General features: G+C 35.7%; 1 protein-coding gene across 1 annotated transcript in view; it reads left to right on the plus strand.

Annotated features, from left to right (window-relative positions):
- TMEM131 (transmembrane protein 131) overlaps positions 1-24321 on the plus strand; it is a 92755-nt gene that overhangs the window by 11007 nt on the left and 57427 nt on the right. The window contains exons 2-3 of the mRNA XM_021546692.4: positions 8646-8707; positions 18970-19010. Of these exons, the coding sequence (XP_021402367.3) occupies positions 8646-8707; positions 18970-19010 (103 nt within the window). The remainder of the gene's footprint in view (positions 1-8645; positions 8708-18969; positions 19011-24321) is intronic.

The following is a 24321-nucleotide window of genomic DNA, read 5'->3' on the forward strand; positions in this document are numbered from 1 at the left end:
CACCTTGCCAGCAAGACATTTCGATGTCAGGAGGTATCTGCCTGACTCTATCACCTTCCTGTTCTGTGGAGGGTTTTTTGGAAACTCTAAAAATTGCATCTTCCTTCCTTTTTTCTATGGTGTGGAGAGCAGTGCTTGTTCTCTGTTAGTGTTTGTTAAGGTCATTAATCATCCTGGATGTACTTCTTAGGTGGGTTCTTTCCATTGTGTTGATACAACCTTTTTTTTTTTTTTTTTTTTTTCAGTAAGTGGGGGTCTGTTCAGTGGTTCATTTAATGAGAGTATGAGTTTGGAAGACTGATGTTAATAGCTGAAATTATTGTCATTTAATGCATTGTTCTCCTGAGGCTGCAGAAGCCATGAACTGACTGCTGTTTCTGGCGAGCTTCATATTGAATGTTGCTATATGCTATAATTGTTTCTATATGCTAAAAATAATAGAATTTCATTAAGTGCATGTTATGTTTTTGCAGATCAGTTTTCAGTGCTATATGGGCAGTAAAACTGCCACAATGAAAATTTTCTGATCTAAAACTTGAGAAATTGAGATAAATCCTTAAGAGTAGTTTGGAGGGATTGTTGTTTTTCCCCTGCCATTGAAGGACAGCGTATTTTGTTTTTTAGGTTAGTTCCACATAATTTTGTATCTGTGCCATTCCATAACAATACATGTATAGGAGTATAACTTAATTTAACGTATTGAAATTTTAAAATTGCTATCCTTAGAAGGAATAGAAAGCCACATTTGTTATGGCTCAAAGCAAAAAAAAAAAAGGATTCTACTGGCAGATGTTTGTTTTCTCTTTAGCTCCCTTTTATTTTTTTAAATATCTTTAAATTATTTTTGAGAAGTTTCCATGAGTATCAGGAGTATTGTTCTCTTTGGCTTAAAAAAATTACATGCATGAAAATTATTCTCCTGCTAGAAGAATTATTTCTCCTTTTTATTTAATTGAAAAAAATATTTAAAATAAGCTTTCTCATTTATACTCCCTATGAATGGAATTGAGTATTATTCTTGAGAAGCATTTTGGAGCCAGGAAATAAATATCTTTGGAGGAGCTAATGAAAATTTTGAAAAGTTTAAAAGTAAAGTGCCAACTTAAAGCATCTGGCAGCTTTCAAAGTAGTATTTTGTTATTTTTTTCCAAGTGGAGTTTTATGGCCTTTATTGCTACCACCTGAAATCCACCATTTTGGCCAATAGCAGATAGTTTTTTACACTCATTACAAAAAAACTAGATAAAAATAAAAATTGCTTTAGTCCAAGTGGATGGAAATGGACATTTCTGTAAGGCAGAAATACAGGCTGAATATAGAATCAGCATCTGAGAATAAAAGTGTATGAATAAAATGTAATCTTTTTGTGTGTCAATCTGAAATCATCTAATGTAATTTTGTTAGGAATATAAATGAAAGCAGATTGTTAGGTGGCATACATGTTACTTTCAGTGAGCTTATCTATTTCTATATATGCGTGTATCATCTTTGCAAGGATATATCTTATCACAGAACACATCTAATTAGTGTTAACTGTAAAAGGAACCTTGATGCAGTTGCACTGTCTTCTGAAGCGTGAAACACATGTTGTGAGCCAGATGTGTGAGCAGTGGCTTCAGGGTAGAGACTCACTTTTGTCCTTTCTCAGTCTAAGCAGTAGCTTCATTGTCTGGAGCCTGTGTTCTGAATCAGAATCATACTGTCACTTTCTTTTTCGAGGCTAGCTTTAAAAACTGAATTGGTGACTGAATTCCTAAAAATCTGCATCAGTCTTAACTAAGGGGAAAAGAGATGAGTGAATGAGCACGATGTGATAGCTCTTCTTACTAGGGAAAGGCCTTGTTGGGCAAAGAAGCTTGTCTTTTCTCTGAAGGCAGAAATGACATAAAAGTAAGTTAGTGAAAAATTACATGCAGACTTAGTTGGGTGTTAGTGATATTCTCAGTTTGTGCTGTTGTGTGCAGTAAAGTAGAAATCATTTTACTTTTCACCCTTCACTCTGAAATAGTGAGTAGTGTGCTCAGGTATTTCAAGTGATCTACTGTCTCTGTTTAGCTTGTATTAACTTGGGTACAGGTTGCATTCAAGTGCATATGAACTTGAGTATGCATTGTGTAAAGTCAGAAATTTTTTTTTAATGAGTAGTACAAAATGAGGATTTTGATGAAGATTTTGTCTTTTTGTTATTTAGCTTAATGTATTGCTTTCTCATTTCACACGATGACTAAAGTGCATTATCTAGGGATGGTTCTATTTCAAATCTAATATATATAAACAGAAAATACAAATTTGGCCAGTTGGCTTTTTGAGGGATGGTCATTAGAAATTTTAATAATGAAGAAAGTGTAAATATGTTTCTGTGTAAAAATACTTCAAAGTGTGACATATGTACACGTGATCTTTACTGCATTGTGTGTATTTTCTTTATGATGGCTCTTCCTGAGGTCTGCTGGAAAAATTATTAATTTCCTCTTGTTATGGAGTACTGGTAAATAAACAAGCAAATTGCCTAGGTAGGTGCAGGAGGATTTAGCTGGAAAGCAAGGCTGCTGGCTGGTGATTCTCACTTGCCTGACATTCACTGTCTCATAAGAGAATGACCTTTTACATTTCCAGTGAACAGTCACCTGTTGGGACATAGGCAGAAATCCAGGCTGACAGCTACACTGACTTGTCCATCTTGGAGAACAGGCCTTTTTAAAACAGATTTGTTGCGTTGGACACTGAACTTGGACATATTTCTTAAGGCTCACCAGACTTCTGTAGTCCTGAAGCTGATTAAAGTGGTCACTTGCATTAATTACACTTGCATTAAACAGTGTAATACTGTTTCCCCTTATCTGTATGGTGTCTTATTTTTTACAATGTAATTTTCCATCCATAATATTTTTATTTTTTCATTCTGTATCCACCTACCTGTATTCCCCATGCTGCTCAATTTTTCACTGTTCAGGATGATTGAAATTGTGTGACTGTGCATAAGCAGTTAATTCATAGAGCTTTAAAAATAACTTGTCCAGCTTTAGTTCTTCACTTTAACCAATAGTGATACAAATGTAACAATTACATAGACAGAAGTGAATGGTATTTGGCACATTGTAGTTGGCTCGTGTAGCTATAGTTACGGTGAAGTGAGCTTAGTCATTAAGACAAAGAGCTAGGAACTGGACTTTAAAAAAAAAACAAAACAAAACTTAATGTAAATTAGGAATTATTTAAGTAATTGACCTTTCCCTATTTTGGTAAGATAGGACACTATTTTTAGAATTGGGAGAAAATGAATTGACTAGATGATACAGGGTTGTATCAATCCAGTTTACAAGAAAGAAAACTGGTTTAGACAAGACTTAGGAAAGAAAACGGTTCTTGCAAGCATGTAAGAGAATATATAGAGATCATTAACATAAAAAATAAATCAATGCGCTGCTATTGAGTAGCTGTTTCAGAGCTAAGTTATATTTCAGAATAGTATTTTTTTAAGTATATCTGCCAGAATATACTTCCCTATTAAAATGAAAAAATTAAGAGTGGCTAAATGAAAGATAAGTGTGCAAAGCCACCTTAAAAATCAGATCTCAGTCAGAGTAGGCCTCATAAACTGTGAGCCATTGAGATTTTTTTGTTATTGTTGTGCACCAAGAACCTTGGCATATTCACTGCTCTCGCATTACATGCAAATTTATTCTGTTTTGTGTAATTCAGTCACAGCTAAAGACTGGTGTTGGCTAAAGTGATTTTGATATTAAGTTCCTGTTTGCTTTGGAGATGTGTAGGATTTTAAAATTTTCTTGTTTGATGGTTTATACGTCTATTTTTCTTGTTTTAACCCCAAATATGAAAGGCTTGGACAAGAGACAGTCAAAATAGGGATGTGTTTGAGCAAGATTTCTCTATTAGGTGTATCTTGTGAAAAGATGCTGCTTAAGCTTTGAGGAATTTAAGTTAATTCAGCTACTGTTGGTTTAATTTTTGCCATGTTCGGTGTTTACTGTCAAGCACTATGATGTTGTTGGAAAGGGAAGGGGAAAGCATTTAGGAATCTGCTGGTAATAATGACTAGATAGTGCTTTCACTGTTCCAGAAAGCTGTGGTTTGGGGACTGGGGGCTATGGTTGTGGTGATTTGTTTTCTTTCACCATTTTTTAAAGAGTTTGGAATGCTTGGAAAGTGCTGTCAGTAGAACAAGCTGTTCTTCAGCAAGTGGAAAGACTAAGTTCATATTCTTTTTCTGATATCTTCTATGGGCTTTTCATAGTAAAGCTGACTTAATCAAAGAAGTCACATTTTAAATGTTGTAGATTGAAAAGAGAAAATGAAACTTAGAGTATTTTTAGTGTTAGCTTCTATGTATTCTGTTAGTAGTGACCTACTGTCTGAAAAGAGGAAAACAAGAATACACAAGCTAGAAGCTGAAAAAATTTGACCCTGAAATCATATAATATCCTAGTAGCGAGAGTGACTGAACTTGTTACAGATTCTCATGAATCCCTTACATTTGCTTTTTGCAGAAGTTGAAAGGATAGAGGTTTTCACTTGAGAGGAATTTGTGTGTACCTCTCAGAAGAAAGTATTCTGTTCAGCATAGGTGAAGAGGAAATGAGACTAAAATTCTTCTAGCCTTGAAATCTGCGGATATGAATATGTATTTTTTTTTCTTCTTTGGTCCATGAACATTTAAAGTTTGACTAACAGCTATTATAATAAGCCTTCAGGGCTTCAATTACCCATAAGGTCAGGAAGAAATTATTTTCTTGATGTGTAATTTGGCTTCTTGGCTGCTGATTTGTGCAGCAACAGATCATGGTGTGACAGTTGAAATGCTTCCTACCCCAAATATTATGTTGTGCCCCTCTTGTAGTAGTCACCAGTCATGGGGCAGGGATGACTGAAATGGCACAGGCAAGTGTTGTTAATTTGCTGCATTTTACTATTCCAGAGTATTAAAGTACTGGCTACAGTATTAGACTGGTAATGGACCATGATGGTATCAGCTTAAGCTGTGGGAAGAAGTTTTCCCAGGGGAAATTGTTAGGGACTTAGCAGCGAACAGTCATCTTCCTCTGTAGCACGGGGAATGGTTCACCTAATAAAGTATGCCCAAGTGATCTCATACTTAATTACTTACAGTGACTTTGCACATTCGTAATAACCTATTGTCTATTGGTGACATACGTATTTTGTGTAAAAGGGCAGTAAAAACTGGTTTTGGGCTTGCATTGCAAGGTTTGTGAACTTGCTTAGGTCAGGTAGCACAATGGCAAAAGATGAGCAACTGCTTCTAATTCTGGAACAGGCAAAAAAGTACTGACAAGGACACTGTCAGCATTTCACTTCGAAGAAGACTTTGTAGTCTCTGTGGTCCATGTTGAATGGTTTGAGAGCTGCTCTTAGAGGGATTCGGATGACTCTTTATGACTCGTCAGTGGAGTTTTTTTTAAATATAATTAGTTTTGCCTCATTTGAATCAGGTGGCTTGTTGTTTCATCCTGAGTTGAGAGTCTGAGAAGCCAGTTGCAAAAACAAGCTTTCATCTCATGAGGGTATATGTATTTACTTGCCATTTCCTTGCTTTGATGAAATAACCAATAAAGAGAAATGCAGGCTTGCGAGTTAGTCTAAACCAAAATGAAAAGTATAACCACAGCAGCTTCATCACCGTCTTGTTGTGTCCACTGTGAAATGAACAGCAGCCAGACTTTGCAGTGCATCTGACTTCACCTGGCATTGTCATCTGCTCTCTGAAAACATTTCTTAAATGATATAGCGATGAATAGCAGTTCTATTTAACAGTGTTATCCATTGAAAATGTTTTGTAACATCTGTTGCTTAGTTCATAAGTTGTTGTAAAGATTAAATAACTAAAGAGTGGCTGAAAAAATGTTAGGGGCTTGTAGAAGGTCTGTCTGCATTTAAGACGCTTGGGTGGAAAGCTTGGGCTCATTTCTGGGGGCTTCAGTGTGTTTTATCCTTGTGGAAGAATTGTTGCTGCTTTCTGCTCTTTGGACTGATAGTGCATTGTATTTAAATCAGGGAAAAAAGCCTCAAAAATACTAAGAATTTGTGATTAGGTGAAATAGCCTTTTATGTTTTGCTGGTTGTTAATAGATTATTTATATAAAAAAGTTGTTTTCTAATGGCTTTTTTTGAGTCTAATGTTGCAATCAAATGCTGTGTATTCTCTGTTTCCAAACTAGAGATCTAGATAGCAATAGAATGTCAAAAAGTCCAACTTCAGAGGTGCAATTCCTTTTGATTAATAGGAAGGTTTGCTTGTATCTATAATTTTTTTCAATTGTGATTGCTGAACTTCTAATAAATCAATTACATGAGAAAACATAATTTCATCTGTATTTATCTCCAAGTTAAAAATTGAGAATTTTCTCTCTGTGCTAGTTAATCTGTAATTTGGGGTTCTTGTGCAGAGGATAAGCATGACACTTCTATGAAATCACAATTAACTGTCATACTCTGCATTTTAACCTAACGTGTCAAAGCTTCATTTTCTTACATCTTGCACTACAATACACTTAGCCTTTTTTTCAGTTATTTTAAAACCAAAATTAGACCATGAAATGAATGTCTTGCATCATATGTATTGTCAGTTAAATTGAGAAGAATTCACTTATTCTTTGTTTTGGCATTAAACTTTAAACTGGCAGACCAATTCCAGTAATTTAAGCTTTAAAAGAACAAAATTTCATAAATTGTAGGACTTGATTTTGTAACAGCTTTTCAAATGCTGTTTTAGTTTGTTTGTTTTTTGTTGTTTTTTATTTTAATCTCTTACCCTATGTTCTATATAGCTGTTCAGTATAGATGATTGACCAAACTCCTGATTCTTGGATCAATGATCGATTTTTGTTTGTTTTGAGTAACATTTAGGTAATAGTAATAAGCACACACAAAAAAATACTAACTTATTGCTGACACTACTTACTAGGATTTCTTATGGCACTATAAATATTGCAGTGTCAGTATAAATATTGCAGAATGTGTGTTGTTTATGCTCTCCCCCTTTCTCCTCTGTGGTGAGTCTCATACTTCACCTGAGCTGGGCTTTTTCAGCCTGTGCAAATTAGAATTGTGTGTGTGTTACTTGAAAAGCAATTGCATAAAACTTTGTTGTTTGGGGATCTTTGAAATTTGTTTCAGGGTTTTTGCATACTAAAAGGGACTTTTGGAGATGATAGCAGCAATGTTTGTCTTATATTGACTTTCACTTTGGGTCATATGAAAGCAAGGTTGTGGAACTTGTGCCTTTAAGGAGAAGGTATCAAAATGTGTGGGAAAGTCAGGGATGCAGAATGGAATTTGCAAACAGTGATATGTTAAGTAGCATAGTGAATTTTGGGTACTGAGTGAGGTGTCACCAAAGCAGCCAGTGAGAAAATGTTTGAGACAAATAGATGTCAAAGCTAATGTTTCTCTATGTGGTAGGTGCCTTTACTCCTGTCTACCAAGAGTGCTTTTGTTTTCTGAAAGTACTGACACTTTTTTTGATTAAAGCATCATAGAGTGGCGTTGTTCGTGATGTTATAATAAACAAAGATTCAAAGTGGGATATAAAAGTCTAAGTCTCCTTTTTCAGACTGGGATTCAAAATCCATCTTCCAGAAGCACACAGTGTGCTTCTGTGTACTGGGAAATCTTTAATTTCTTCCTGTTGAAGTTGTTCATGTTTGTGGAAGGAGAGGTGTGTTATAATTCTCTATTTCATCTAGCATGAATGGTACATGGTAAAGACAGTCATGGAAAAAAGACACGGGGTAGAGGAGGAGTTATTTACAGAACTTTTTTTTTTTAATACAGTTGTCTCATTTGAGATTGTTGCTGCATTTTATTCTAAAGACCTCCTTTGTGTGTGTGTGTGTGTATATGAGTAGATTTGTGGGGAAAAAATGTAGAACTCTTTGAACTTTTCTTTCCTCTTTAAATCATACTCATTCTTCTACAGATTATTATATATACAGGAAGGGCAATGCCCTTATTTCTTGTCTTTAGAAGAAAGTTGAATTCCCTACATTTTAAGAGTAATTGAAAAACGATTGCCTGACCAAACATGTAGAGGAAATTAGTGGAGTGTGTGAGGATCCTTTATTTGACTGAAGAATGAACTTTTCATGGAGTTTAGTCTTATGGTACAAACACTTCTAAACTGTTTCAAATTTTAATATGTTCCTGTCAAGATGGAGAGGATTGTTGCCATGCCAAGGATTAGGCTGTAGTGTGAAGGAGGCTTTCCAGATGTACAGTAAAGATTATGGGTGTAAATGAAACAGAAATTCTGTTTGTGTCTGAACTCTTTGTGAGTTTAGATGTATTAAACTCATTTGTTCAGGGACCCAGCCTGTCATATTTGTTGAAGTTGGGAGTTGGCTTGGTACAATCACTTTTTCAAGATCCTAGAAGAAGTAATTCACTTTGGAGTTTAACATTTTTAAGATAAAAGACTAATTTGCCAAGAATGGTACTTCTCAAGTAAAGTTAGTGTCACAGACTTGCATTTGTTATTTTGGTAGATAATGCATTATTATTTTGGTTTGTCATATCTCAGTCTACAAAATGAAGATGTTTACATTTTTCTTCTGATTTAGTAACAAAATGGATTTTTGTTAAATTACTTAATTTTTTGTTTTTCTTTGCAGCTTTCATCCAGTCGGATGGCATAATAGAAATGCTACGTTTTGATGAAGGAGACCTATTGCAGGTATGGTAGTCCGAGTAAATTGTCTGATCTAGCAATGTTGCATCTTTTTGATAGCTGCTTTTTGTACTGATAGGTTTGTGGAGTTCTGAAAACAAGCAAGCATTAAGCTCAAGTCCACGGAACTTTTGAACTTTCTAGTTACTTTCAACAGTATGCTTCTGTGTGGCCAGAGATTCTGGTTTCTTGAGGTTTTGTCTTGGCAAAACTCATGGGTTTTACCACAGGTTCTTCTTTCTTTCTCAGAAAAAGTGGGGGATACTTGTGTTTAAGGCTTATCTTAATCTAGAGTTGAGACTCAATTGGCTAACTCATCTGTAGGAACTGCAAGTGTTGCATGATCTACAAACCTAAAGGCAGCTCTTGGGACCAAATTACCACTGGGTTTAAAGGAATTGTAATTACTGCGGTGAAGTAATTGCTGTTGTAAATAGTTGTTTTTCATGAATAATGTTGCCATTCCTGTCAGTTTTCTTTTGGTCTGAGTCAAAACAGGAAAAAAAGTTAATTTTAAAGAATATATGCTGAAATTTTGAGACGGTGGTAGTGGCTACGATGACATACATAGGAACATTGGTCTGATACTAGAGCTACATAGCTGTTAAGTTCTATTGACTAGGATTTCATATGCATGTATTTTGTGGATTGCATGTATGTTAAGAATATTTTTCTTAAAATTCTTTGATAGTCTACTACTTGAAAGGGAGCAAAGGAGCTACTACTGCAGTGCTTGATTTATAATTCCTATCTCCTGTGTAGTTGAGAAAAGTCAATGTTCATCAACATATTACATGTTTTAGACTTATGATGTTGTCTTTTTTGTTTTTTCCCTGCCTACCAAGTTGTTTAGGTTGTTTTTTTTTCTTTCTCCAATCCTTAGTCCTTAATGTAACTCAAGAATATCTTACTGTGGATGTTAAGACTGTGATGTTCAAGAGTAAGATACTTCAAAATTATGTAAGCTGGTTACAGGAAACATTGCAGTTAAAAACAAATAAGAAACCCCCACTACAAACCCCTCAATCCCTCCCAAACCCAATAATAAATTGTTGAATGTTTGATTTTAAACAATATAAGAGAGACAAAATTTCTGCCAAGTGGTTTGTATGTTTTATATTATGGTTGTGGCTCTTAAGCCAAACATACCTATATGAGTGAAACCACTTCCTTTTAACGAGAATGATAGCATATATTGCTTTCTCTACCTTACGGATTATTTGGGTATTTTCATGTAGATGTTAATATGGTGACATCTTGTGACTACTTCCTGCAATTAAAAAAAAAAGCAATTACACTGTTGTGAAACTAGACTTATGTCTTGTGAACAGCAGTTACTAAAGTTTTAAACCTACTGTGATGTCACTGGCTGTTTCTCTTTTGGCTTTCCATAAGCTTTACAAATACTGTGATGTAGTAGTAAATCAATATTGTCTAATATTATGTCACCTTCAAACAAATGTTGTGGATTTTTTTTTTAATAAAAAAAATAACCAGTTCAATACATAAAAAGCTTAATAATCATTGAGGTATCAAAGCCATCTCCAGTCTTGGTGTATCTTGACTTCCCCCAAGAATCTGATATCTTTACAGCAGAAGCAAGCTTTTTCTTGTTTGAAAGTTACTTTACAAGTAAAGTAAATCAAATGCCAAGCCTTGAATAATTTTATTGTTAGGGATTCCTGTCACTTCCTTCCAGTTAGTGTGGACCCTCTTGATACTGGTTTTTTGTACTAATTTGGAGTACATACTGTTGGTAAAATACTCCTTATGACTTCCAATCACACTTGAGGAATTTTGTTGTAAAAAATTAATGAGTTGAAATGTTTGGTTTGACTAGTCTGACTGAAAACTGCTATTTATTGAAAGAGAATAAGTCTTTAAATATTTAAGTAGAAAAGCATTTCATTGGTAAAAATAAACTGACAATGGAAATTTCATGAGCTCATGCTACTGGATAGCTAGCAAAAGTAAAGATTGTACTCTCTGGGTGTGGACTTACAGTTTGTGGTTTACAAAGTGCTATACTGAGCAACCTTCTGAGAAAAGTGAGAATTTTATTCTTTAGCATATGTGTTCAGATTAAAGGTTTATCTCTAAGTAAATTTATGCTAGTTCTGCCTGTGGATTAAATTAAAATAACAAGGGAATTTCTTAATTCTATCTATTCACATGAATTGCTGCCTTTAAGAACTCAACTTTTTGAACTCTTCAAATAATTCATTTAGATCCTGAACATAGGTTAAGAATAGTATTAATGAAAATGCAATGTAGGGTTTGGGGTTTTTTTCAATAGCAGGTGGTTTGCAGATGTCTGTATAGTTGTTTGGCACTTCAGAGTCATAGACGTGGTTGATTGTAAAGGACTTTGGGAGATCATGTATTCATATTTCAGGTGGTGTTGTGTGTAGATAGGCTATACCTGGCAAGTGCTTGACTCTTCTGTTCTTAAAACATCTAGAGAAGTATGTAAGTTTTGTACCTAAGCTGGTTTTGCTGCTGCTTTTTTCTCAAAGGTCTGTGTACTTGGGTTTTTTGTTAGGTTGTTTTGCCTCTTCATCATGATAATTTTGTGCTGAAATCTATCTACAGCTTCTTCATGCAAGTTTTTTACAACACTCTAAATTTACTGGATTTGTATTTATCACTACTTAAAGTGTAGTGTTTATTTGAGATATTGTGCTCAGAGAGAGGACATTGTAGTTCCTTCCCTGTCTAGTAAAGCTTGTTTTAGTAATGCCAAAATGAGTTGTAAGTTTTGACAGTATTTTGTTTGCTCATATAGTTTGTATTTCACTGTACTTTCCAGGCGCATTTTTTTTCTTTAGTGTGCTATCAGTTATTCCCTTGCCAGTTTTAGATTTAAGCTCTCCTTCAGCTGAACTTTGCTATGTCAGTGTCAGGCCATCCCCTCCATGTGTTGTCCTGATTATGTGAACCCTTGTCCAGACCTGACAGATGCATCGTGTCTCTGACAGTGATGTCATCTGCAACTATTAGGAGAGCTGAAATAAACTACAACTGTTACTTTTAATAATTTGTCCTTTCATGTTAAGCCAACATACTAGCTCACTTTTTGAGGATTTTACTTTGGAAAATGAATGGTAAAGGAATATTTATTTTTCAGAGCAAAGTGTTCTTATTTAATTCAGACTGTTTGAAAAGTACTTCTGTTTATGTAGTAGTATTTTTTAGGTAGTGTTTTGCTAAAGTAAGAAAGGAAAGTGGTGAAACTTTTCAGTCAAATGATCTTAACGTGAATCTGCCACAATAATCGTGTTTGCAACCATTTTTCACAGGTAAACTCCTAGAAATTATTTTACTGCTAATTGCTGGTTTGCAGACTAGCTGAAATTGTGGGAATAAAGAAAGCCTTATACTTATATATTTAACACATATTGCTGTCTTTGTTCATAAACTGCTGTAAACTGCTTGTTGCAAAGACTGATAGCGAGAATTACAATGACCCTACATGACAAAGAGACAGGACCTTAATATGACTTGCAGTGGCTTTGTAACACAGAAGACATGAAACCGAATTACCTTTGTAGGATTCAGCTGTGTTGATCTCTTATGGGTAGAAGTTTAGTATTTTCTGCATGATCTATACTTCATTCTCAGTGGCACAGCAAAGAATTCTCTTAACACAAGTGGCAAGATTTCAGTTCTGGTGTATCAGAAATAGTGTTTTCAGGGAGTAAAGTCTAACCATGTTTTTTAACTAACTCTTATTTTCACACTGGATATTGACTTTTTAAAGGGATTTTATGTGATCTCCATTGATGTCTGTGTAGCCAAAGTATTAGGAATACAGGCTCATAGGTGGGCAGTGAAGTGGCTGGACCATTGACCTTGATGGATGTATTCTACAGGACAGAGTTCAGCTGGCTGTTGGTTATCTGTGATGGAGCTTGGAACTGAGGACAGCATTGCTCAGTGTTGTCTTTAGCAGCCTGGTTGGTGGCATGGAGAGTACTCTCAGTGAGTTTAGAGATGATACCAAATTGGTCAAAGTAGCTGTTACACTGGAGGGCAAGGCTGCTATTCAGGGGGCCTTTGGCAGGCTGACAGGAACCCTGTGACCTTCAGCTCAGACAAATGCAAGGCTTGCACCTGAGAGGGAGCAACCCTGTGTGACAGGATAGGCTGGGCTGTGGCAGCAGCACTGCAGAAAAGACATAGGGGGGTTCTGATAGAGAACAGGTTGAACATAAGTTGTCCATGTGCTGTTGTAGCAAAGACAACTGCCAGCCTACTGAATTGTGAACAAATGTGGACCCAGAAGATAAAAGGGTGTGATTTTTTCCCCCTTCCTGTTGGGCTGTGGCTGAGTATTGTGTCCAGTCTGGGCTACCCAGTGTGAAGAAGGCACTGCTATACTGGAGCAGGCACAGCAGAGTAATACACGATGGTCAGGGGCTGGGAGGCTTTTCATGTCAGGATGTATTTTTTCAGCTATTAGGAGAAAAGACCAAGAGGAAAACTGGTTGCTCTGGGCAATGTGGAATAAAGAGGAACCAGATTTTTCATTGTGTGGAATGAAAGGATGAGAAGCTTTGGATACAGATTTCCATGCAAGAAAAAAAAAAGACTTTTAATCTTGAGGATGTTCAAACACTGGACCAGGTTATTAAAAGGAGTTGTAAATTTCCTGTCTTTTGAGATACCCAAAACAGGATGGCCCAAAGCTCACCTGCACTAATGAGGTCTCCACCAAGCAACAGCTGACTAGATGGCCTCTGGAGCTTTCTTTCCCATGTGTGTGCCTGTAACGGAGTAAGACCCACGTTAGTTCATTGCCATGGCTTATGAGCAGCTGAAGTTCTTCTCCTTGTACTGGAAGAGTTGCCATCCCCAGGCTTTATATTAAACATAATTTGTGCTCAGGAGTGACTATTGCAAAGCCAGTATCAACAGCTGTTGCATCAGCTACAGTCAACTGATGAGGTTTTTGTTTCCTTATGTGAGTTTGGGTCATGAAAGACCAAGGCAAGAATGACTTCAGTCCACTTTCAGCTACCTTTCAGATTACAGCATTCATTTTTTCATTACCTCGAGCGAGATGTATCTCATTAAGTAAGTTTATTTTAATTATACTAATTATTAGCATACAGCTCATGAAGATTTAAGCTGCCATTTGTGTATCACTTTTGTAGCTATCTCTCAACATTTAATTGCAAGCAGCACATAACTCTTCTACAAGAAAGACCCAGCTAATGAAATAGCGAGATGTAAAATTTGAACTGCAAGAGTCTTTTAAATTGGTGTGGATACTCTCTTGTGTAGGAATATAGAAAACTTTGGTTGTTGAAAATTTTGTTAATATTAAAGAAATATATTTGGTGTTGGAAATCCCAGGTATTAGCCCCAAGAGGGTCTGCCTCCGTGCATTGCCCCAAATGTCCTTGTTGAAGACTTCTGAGCTCTACTTTAGTTGCTTAAACATAGGTAACCAGTGCTATTTGAGATGTCCTGGACTGTCCTGGGCGTCTACATGGACCTGGCAGATGTGGCACAGGGTGTAGGAGAAACTGTGTCCTTCTGGATGTCAGTCTGGGACCAGGCAGGCTGCCCTAGGACATTTATCTCAAGTGGCAGCAGATGCCTATGTTTAGATGACTGAATGTAGTGCTAGGTAATATGACCTCTTACCAAGAAGTGAAGAATAGCTATTATAACAAATTGATGAGACATTAAGATTAACTTGGTGGTTGTGACTGTTTCTTTTTTACTGGGATTTTTTGTTCTCATGTTCTGGCTGAAGTTAACAGCCATGGGTATTTCTTTAGAGATGGCCTTCAGGCTGTAAGGTATGGATTTTGATTCTCCATATATGCAAGATTATTGTGTGGTGTCTTCCATAATTATACTGAACCTTTAAAGTCTACTTTGAGATACAGATTCTCAGTGAAATCTGTCTTGAGAATATAACCCTGTGGAGAGAAAATGTTCTTAAATCTTGAAATGTGTTGTTGGCTGACTGCCTTCAAATTTTCTAGCTCACTGTGTGCAAGTTTTCTCAAGATCTTTATACTGAAATCCCTTGATTTATAGTTTAATCTTACTAGGGTTATGTAAGAGATTAAATTAAGGCATGATACTGCTAGGAGCAACAGCCTAAATGTTATCTGCTGTATTTAAATTAAAAAAAAAATTAAAAAAGAATCATCTGTCTTCAAGTCTTGAACACAGCCTGTTGGGTGGAAGGATCATAAATGCCCAGTACTGGTAAAAGTGATGATTTTTCCCTTTCTCACTTTTTTCCTACTCAGTTGTTCTACTCTTCCTTTTGTACTGATGTTAGGGATTTGGATTGGTAAATTAATCCAATTGAAGGAATTTTTTTCTGTAACTTATTATATATCTTGAAATATTAATAGCGTACACATACATTGTACTTGCTGACCTGTACATTGCAATATTTTGTTATTCATAATGCTTTTCCAGTACAGATAATATTTAATAAATGTTTCATATAAATCATATTTTGCTAATTCTGCTCTTTTACAATGTATCCATTATGGAAGAAAATATTAAGCTGTATTTTTTAAAAAGCATAGTTTTATTTCTATTTACTGATAAATCAACAGTATTAAGCAAAGCCTATACAATAGATAATGGCTTGATCAGGTACATGGCTTTAGTTCCTGACAGTTTTGTGCAGTCACACAGGAAAAATAGCAGGCCAGACTGCAGTACAGTAGGTCCACAATTATACCTAGAGATCAAATTAAAAAAAAATAAAAAGTGTTTAGGGCTTGTAACTGAAGACAGTTGTATGTTTTTGTTTACTGCATGACTTGAAAGATTGGCATGTAATAAAAATGAGTGGTAATTATAGAAACTGCCACATGAGATTTATTTTTGGTTTAGTTCCATGATGCTATAGTTGCTGAAGTTGGTATGCTATTTCTTTGCTCTTGATTGACGCTGATCCAAAAAACAAACTTTAAAAACCCCAGCAAAAACCAACACAACAAAATATGCACAAAAGCAATCAGAGTAAAAAAAAGCAAGCAACTCCTGCTCAAAAAGCAGAAAGTGTAATTAAAATGAATTTATAATATTGCTGTGTTTAATGGACATCTGAAAGCAAAAAGCAAGCATTTCTTTGTAAGCATGAGTATTTGATGGATTTTTGCCCTTAAATATATCTCAGAAATACCAGTCTTAGCAGACTGATTTATGATTTTAAATCTGATCTACAGATATTCAACTTAATATTTTCATAGCAAATCAGTAATTTCAGAATATAGAGGAAAACCTTGGGTGTGCAGTCAGATAATTCAACTCCCAGCAGTTAACTACAGCCATGGCAATGCAGTAGTGGCACTTTTGTCAATTATGAGTATTTCCATTTATTTCTGCATTTTTTCTGGAGTTAAATTTGATCTCCAATAACCTCTGTCTAAAAGTTGGCCTGGGTGTGATCTTAGACTGAGTCTAATCTTAGTGGTATTGGCAGCCAATTATGGTGCTTAAGAGTACGTATAACAAACAACTTTCTGTATTAAATTATTTAATACTTAATAGAATATGCTGTCTTGTTGGAGCCAAAGCTAGTTGTCAAGGATGGGACAGTGCTGGTAATGGCTATTTTAGTTTCCCTATCATAGGATCTGAACCTGTTAGTTCCATAATCTGACTGTCAGGTAACTGCTGGTAACTTAACTATGTGCCTTAGTTCTGTTTTGAAAGAAAAAACCCTTCATTGTTGAAAGTTTTATTTAATTTTAATTATTAACGTGCTTTTAAGGACATTGGTAAAGATTACAAGGTTTAAAAACATTTTTGTATACCTGTTAATTTAACAGAGTAGCTCTGGTTGTTGTGGTTTAACTCCAGCTGGAAGCTCAGTCTCACACAGCTGCTTGCTTTCCCCCATTGGATGGCATGGGAGAAGGAAATCTGAAGAGTAAAAGTGAGAAAACTTGTGGGATAAGATAAAGACATTTCAATAGGTAAAGCAAAATAAAGAAATCATGGAATTAAAATCTCAGAATATTCTCAGTTGGAAGGGACCACAAGGATCAATGAGTCAAACTCTTGGCTTTGCACAGGACAGCCCCAAGATTCACACCATGTGCTTGAGAGCAGTTTCCAAACACTTCTTAAATGCCTATTTCTGTGCTAAGCCATCCTTTGGGTGAAGAACCTTTTCCTACTACGGAACCTAAACCTTCCCAAACGCATGCTGTCACAGAAGTCATATACCCACTGTCCTATCTCAAGCCGTGAGTTTTCTCATGGTTGAACTGAGAAAATGTGTGGCAGTTTAAAACTGGAAGGTTTGCCTTTGTCTTTCAGTCTGAGGAAAATACAAGGTATGGAAGGAAGAGATCTGCCTTTTTGTGTTTAATTTCTTTAGTTTTCAGGGCTAATTAACTTGTTAATTAGCAGTACTTCCTAGAAAGTGTTAGACAGAATATTTTGTACCTTAAGCATTCCTCACTTAACTAAAACCAATTTAAAATTTCTTCCTTCTTCATTTTAATTGAACTTCTCTTACAGCCTGTTGTAAATTGTTTCTGAGTAGTAAATATTTACCTATATCTTACTGGAAATAGAAAATGGAGTGTGGCATCAGAAGTAAAGAAGCTGAACTAAAAGCTTATTCAGTATATGAGTAGTATACTTTATCTAGGAGAACATGGAAATATGTATAAGGTTTTTTTTCTATTCAGTAAATTAATGGTGTTTCAATGAAGATTAAGAAATTAACTGATTTCCTAATTACAGTACAAATGTAGTAGGTAAATTTAAAGGAAAGCTTGCTGACTTTCAAATTACAGTAGCATAGTATAAAACAACTTTGTTTGTTTTGTCGTCTTCACTGAAGAAAAACTGCACTGATTATTCTGTACTATAAAATGTAATTTCATATGAACCCCTTCTTGCAATATCCTTTAAGCGAGGCAGTCTGATTCCCTTTTTTACAGGGTTTAAACAAAAAAAAATGAATGCTCTGTGTTGCCTTTCAAAATTGCAAATAAATCCTCAAGTTACAAACATATTAGCTTTGTTTTACAATGGTAAATAATACACTTTCAGCTTTCTTTAGTTTGATGGAAACTGGAGGGTGAATAAACCAAATAACTTCATTTTAAATCTGGAACACTACTTAGAGTTACAATCCAGAATTGATCCTTGACATGAATCAAACATTAATGTTTGTAGAATCAGTGATTTAATAGGAGTGATTATAAAATTTCCAAAAAGTGTCTCCAAATAGCAAAATCAAATTCCTCTAATAAAGGAATCTATATTTTAAGTAAAGACAATTTTTAAGAAACTATTTTAAAAAATACTTTTAGCTTAGAAAAAAGAAAGAAACAAAGTGTAATTTTTAGCTGAAATACAACTCAGTGAAGTGTCCAGCAAAAGGGACTTGATTTTTAGTTCTGAAATGTGATAGAAGTCTGCATTCCCCTTGCAAATGAGTGACATCCTTGTACTGGAGGTGAACTGGTCAAGGTGCACTATGGACTTCATCAGACCTGTGAGCTTTCTTCCCACTCTCAGGAGATAAGTATTGTGGTTGGCCATGAAATGTCTTTAAGAGGATGACTAAAATCCTCAGTTTGATCTCCAGATCCTGTGGGAAGACAGAATTTTCCAAGTCTGGTATGCTTTAACATTAGCTGTACCAGAAGGACACTGCGTACGCAGCCTTCTAAACCAGCTGGTCGTTCTTAGGCAAGAGTAAACTAATTGGAAGTCCCTAGACAAGCTAACCTCCTAGTTTTCAGGTAATTAACTGAAATGTCCAGCAGAGTGGAAGAAAAGGTATGAATAATAGAGGCTAGAAGATCATTAGCAGAGAAGGAGATGATGTTTCCTAATCACATGAAGATTATAGCCTTCTTTGTTTTCTAGGTGTTAAATTACATCAATGAGATAATTGGCGGACTTTTCCTTGTAGTTTGTTTCTTACATCTATCTATGCTAGATTTTTCTTTTGCTCCATACAGTGTTATAATTTCCTGGACTTTTTTCTTCTCTCAGTTATTAGGTTGCTAAGTTTCTGCTTGTTTTCTAGTTTGTGGACATTACTACCACAATTCATGTCCAAGGCCAAAATTAATTTCTTTAATTGGAAAAAGCCACTTTACATTTTCAGCTCCAATTCAGAACTTCTCCTTTTTATTTTAAAGCTCTGATTAACTAACTTATTGCAGTTGCCAGATTTTTTGGTTGGGTTTTTTATCTTGCTGGTGGTAAAATGCTGTTGGCCTCTTCAATTTAAGTTTTTTTTTTTTTTTTTACAGACTGAGACAACTTTAGGCCTCGGTTCATATCAACAGAAAAGGTAAGCATCTTTCTGAAAGTTTAATACAGACTTTAATTGTAAGATTTGTGATGATTTACATAAGAATAATAACAATTTTAGTGTAAAAAAGATCAAATACAAACCATGTGATTTTTTTCCAATTATTTTTCTCATACAGAGGAAATGAAACTAAGATGTGAGATACTTTTTAATATTGAACGGCTCAATCATAGAATGGTTTGGGTTGGAAGGGACCTTGAAGATAAGCTAGTTCCATCTCTCTGCCATGGGCTGGGTTCCTGTCCCTCGCTACGCTATCAATAAAGAATTCCTTCCTAATATCTCATTTAAACCTTCCCTCTTTCAGTTTAAAGCCCTTTCTTCCTTGTCCTAACATTAAATGACCATGTGAAAAGTCCCTCTCCACTTCTCTAGTAGCCTGTTTTGGGTACTGGGATGTGCTCTAAGGTCACCTCAGAGCCTTCTCTTCCTCAGGCTGAGTAGCCCCAACTCTCCCAGCCTGTCTTTGTAGGAGAGGTGCTTTGTCCTTCTGATCATCTTTGTGGCCCTTCATGAGGAAGAAACTTCACAGGTAGAATAAAAAAAATGAAGAATTTTGATTCATTTTGCAATACATACCACAGAATAATTCTGTGTAATTAAACTGAGAGTTGTCTGCTTGTAGATTTTTTAAAAATTGTTTTCTGTAGTTTCTTTTATTGAGGAGAAAGTTTGCCTACTTGAAAAATTCTTGATGTACTCTTTGAAGAAAAACTTGTTATTTTTGACAGATTCTTCCCTGCATTCCTTTGTCCCATCATAGAATCATTAAGGTTGGAAAAGACCTCCAAGATCACCAACTCTTACCTTCAGCCATGTGCCACCATATCCACTGAGCCACATCACAGAGTTGTACATTTCCTCATTTTGTGATGGTGATGTCATGTCTTCCCTAGGGAGGCTTTACAGTACTCAACCACATGATGACTTTTTTCTGAATATCCAGCCTGAATCTCCCTGGCATAGCTTGAGGCCATTTCCTTTTGTTCTGTCTCTGGTTGCCTGGGAGGAGTCTGACCCCTGCATGGCTACAACCTCCTTTCAGGTGGTTGTAGAGAGCAGTGAGGTCACCTCTGAGCCTCCTTTTCTCCAGACCAGACAACCCATGACCCTGTGTTGTCCTCTCCTGTCCTGAAGACATAATCTGTTACTGAAGACTTTGCCATGTATGATATCTGAGAAGGAAAACAAGTGGCCTCTTTTTTCTCTGGACCCTAATTTTTCTCTGAAGAATCATCAGATATTCTTGTTTGTTTAATGAGTGCATTGAACAGTAGTAATCAAGCTTGTTTCTTGCACAGTAGCATTCAGCAAACTGTCACAGTGCATTTTCAGTAACTACATTTATGTTTTTTCCACGACCTGTTTTCTGTTCCTTTTCAGGAAATATAGTACAAGAATTTCCCATTTTGAATGAGTTCCTATTTTCTGATGTGTATAGTTGCTTAATTGTGGGCTTAAGATCCTTCTGTTTGCAAGTTTTGAAAACCCTATGAAATCTCCAGCTGTGGACAGGAATGCAAGCAGCTGTAGTACATGCTGCAGTATGTCAGATGGCAAGTATGAGAACATGAGTTTATGGGAATGACAGTTGAACAAAAGATAACAATGATTAGTGTGTTTCTCTGTCTTAGATATAGCCAGACCTTATGGAGAGTCTTTAAATGGAATAGTATCTTGTTTAAATCATGAAATCTCAATGGCAGAAAGAAAGTGCCTATATTGACATTCATAGATTTGGTACAGTATTGTTTCCCAGAAAACAACTGAATTTGTTGGTTCTTGAGATTGAGGCCGTGGACTAGATTGCTTACAGGATTTTTTAATTTTAATTTCTCAGCTAAGAAGATTGCTTTCTGTATTGGAAACTTCAGTGTTCTAGAGCGTGTTCTATTAAAACACTGGTTTAGATCTCTGAAAAGAAATAGTTCCACTTAAGAGTGCAAGCCTATTTGAAGTTCAGTCACAATGTGATGAAGGTCTGCGTCATAAGGTCTCTGATACCATGGTACATAGCAACTACCAAATTTGCTTTCTGTTTTTCTCTCTCACTGCTTTTACTGCTTTTGCATGAATCTTTGCTTTAAGTACTTTTCTAGGTGATTTTTTTCCATGGCATTGCTAAAAATAATACTTCTCTAGATGACTTGTCTTTCCTTGTCCTTATTAGAGATTATTTATTCTTTTTGGTATAGCTTGCCAGTGTTTTTTCCCTATTTAGACAGCTTATTCAGTTCTCTGATCTACAGTTTAGAACTAAGTGGAAGGAGGGAAGTGAACTAGCAATTTAATTTGTTTTGTTCATGCCCATGGTCAGGTTGTAGTGCATCTATTCAAGTTTCTCCCTGTTCTTTCCCCAGACACTCCCCCTTGGGAATACTTAGCTTTGGACTTTGTTACGAATGTGTTTTCCTGATATAAGGTTAATATTGACATATCTGAGCTAGCTACTCTCTGGGTAGTTTATGAAAAAAAAATGCTTGCTCGTATTTTTATTCATCTGCATTTTTAGCAGCAGCTTCTGCCAGATACTGAAGTGGTCAATTGTTTTGTGTGAGTTCAGTTTCTCACTGAACCTGTGATTAATACCCAATTTCCTTAAAAAATTCTAGTTTTAAAAATTAAAATATCTTTTCTGATACATGCAGCTTAGCCTTATTTTTAAATTTTAACAAGTTGTGGATGCACTCAGGTTACTTACAGAACATTTTTTAGCTCAAAAAGTCTGCAGTGGCCCTTTTGAGGATTCTGGCACAAAAAGTACCCACTGTGAAGAATTGGCCAATTTGTCACTTTAAAGCTTCACATAGTTATTTTTAGATATTCTTTTATTTGATTTTGTGCTAATGGAAATAAAGTAGCAGCTTTCAAAGAGTTCTTGTTGCTAAACAAAATAATGAGAAGCTGTTTCACAGCTTAATTCTGCTGTCTTTATTTCTTTATGATTTATGGCACAAGAGAGGAAATAAAACCCTTTAAACAACTGCTGAAGTCATGTGGGAAAAATTACATGTGGAGTATGCTTAGATTTGAATTTTCTGCAGTAACAAGTAAAGATGCTACAGATAAGATTCCACAGAGCGCATACTCCTACAGAAATCCCAGAACAGCTAGAAAGGTAAAGTGAGGATACAGAGAGACAGTTGCTGTCCAACTTTGCAGAAGTCTTTAAATACTGTATTTGACAAGCCTTTTCTTCATCTCCAAATGCAAAGATGTGCATTGATTATCTAGAATTGAGTGCCTAGTACTCTGAGAAACAGCAAAGCATTATGGAAGTGCTGAAAAATATCCTTAAGACAGAAGAATATTGTGACTTAACACCGATGGACGCCCGTATCAGCTGCAGAGTTTGCAGACATTGCTGTTTTGACCATGTTTATGACAGCATCTGTGACAAATACTATTGAGACATGAAGCTGCACTTCAGTGAATTACATCTGGGTCGCAGCAATATCTTAGTTAGTAGTTGAGGTAAATGTCTGCTCAGATACAGCATGGATGGAGCAGGGAGGATAATGATTCTGCTGGGGATTATATGTAGTTCACTCTCAAGTCTCATTTTTAAAATCAAAATTCTTGCAGAGGGAAAAAGATGCTGAGAACATTTACATTATGGGTTCAGATGACTACTGGCCAGTTATTAGTCTGCTGGTGCTTGTTGGCAGATATCAGCAGTCCTCTCTTCCAGATTCATCTTTTGTTTTTCATGTTGTTCTTATTGTCTTTAAAAGTTAGAAAAATTGGAGGGGTAGGGAAGGAAAAATGTTTAAATTTTGATATAAGACCAGGAGCCATATTTCTACATACATACAATAGTAATTAACTTAATGTTACTATGCTGTAAAGTTGCCCTACCCATGGGTGTATCCAGCCTTTGGTGAGCAAGTGCCCAGCAGAGCAGACATAATCATCATTTCCTTGTCTGCTGCAAGTTGACTCATGTTGGGCCCCTCAGTAGGCAATGTTTGAATCCCAATATTGCCTGCTCCCATTTAAATCTTATTACAGTTGTTACTTTTATTATAATAGTTGGCATTCATTATGATGTTTTTGCCTGAACTAAACTTTAACCAAATGTAACAAATATTAAAAATCTGTGATGGCCAACTGACTTTCCGGAATAATATAGCTCTGTGTCCTGAGAAAATGTTGCCTAACCTTTACATGTATGTGAAGAACTGAGTGTGTTATGGTAGTTCAAGTTAGGCCAAGTTACTCTTGAGAGTGTTTTCAATGCATTTGAAATAAAGATATTAATTATTACTTTTGTAAATATCAAAAATATTTTTTGTATTCTTCCATAAAAGCAATTGATACGTCATTCTGCCAATAATTATCAACACAAAAGAGGTGCTGTCTGACTGTTCAGAGTTTTCATTTTGGAAGAAATGGACAGAATTATTTTTAAGATCACTTTAATATTAGTATTTTTTTGTTTAGCGTTACCTTGACAATGGAGTTACAGGAGCTTTTTGACCTTTTTCATTTAGAAATGCATTCTCAGTGGTTTTTAAAATTAGATTGTTAACTATGAAGACATACTAGTCACTTGTTCTATCCTTATGAAACCTAACTGCTAGTATAGTTTTCCAGTTGTATTCTACTACACCCAGTGTCTTTGTAAACTTCATTTTGTTGAGCATTTGTCCTACAGTTTGACTTTAACCTGAGAAGGTGTCCCCAAGCACTCTTATTTGACAAATGTAATGTCACAGCCACACTTTAATAGTGGCAAAAACTTTAATTTTTTTGTAGACCTGAATACAGTTTTTCCTATTGGTGTCTTCTTTACGAAGTACTGTACTGTGATCTGCACACACATGGTATTTGTGCACAGATACACACACACACACACATACATAAGTATATACTAAGGTTGCCTGGATGTACTAAGCCCACTCCTGTCTTGGTAGTGTTATATTATTTTTATGTGGACAAAGCTATTTTTAGTGACTAGGCTCTGTAGCACTGAAGATGCTTTGACATTCAAACATAGAGTGCTGGAAATTGATAAGCATGCTGCATATTATACTTGAAGTGTGACAATTCAGTCTCAGAGTTGTAAGTCATTGAGACATTGTAATTTTATTTAAAATGCTTTTGATTTGATTTTGGTCAAGGATACAATTAGAACTTCCTAGACTATTCTTATTTTACTCCTGTAAATAGCTTCCTTGTTGAAGTGGTTCTGGAGTATGGAGAGACATCTGAATTTGATCAATAATTAGCTTTCCTGGAATTGGATTGATCTTTGCTCAAGGCCTCAGCTTGCATAAGACAAGGCACA

The sequence above is a fragment of the Lonchura striata genome, chromosome 1 (assembly GCF_050655825.1).
Source record: "Lonchura striata isolate lonStrDom1 chromosome 1, ASM5065582v1, whole genome shotgun sequence".
In the NCBI taxonomy this organism is placed as follows: domain Eukaryota; kingdom Metazoa; phylum Chordata; class Aves; order Passeriformes; family Estrildidae; genus Lonchura; species Lonchura striata.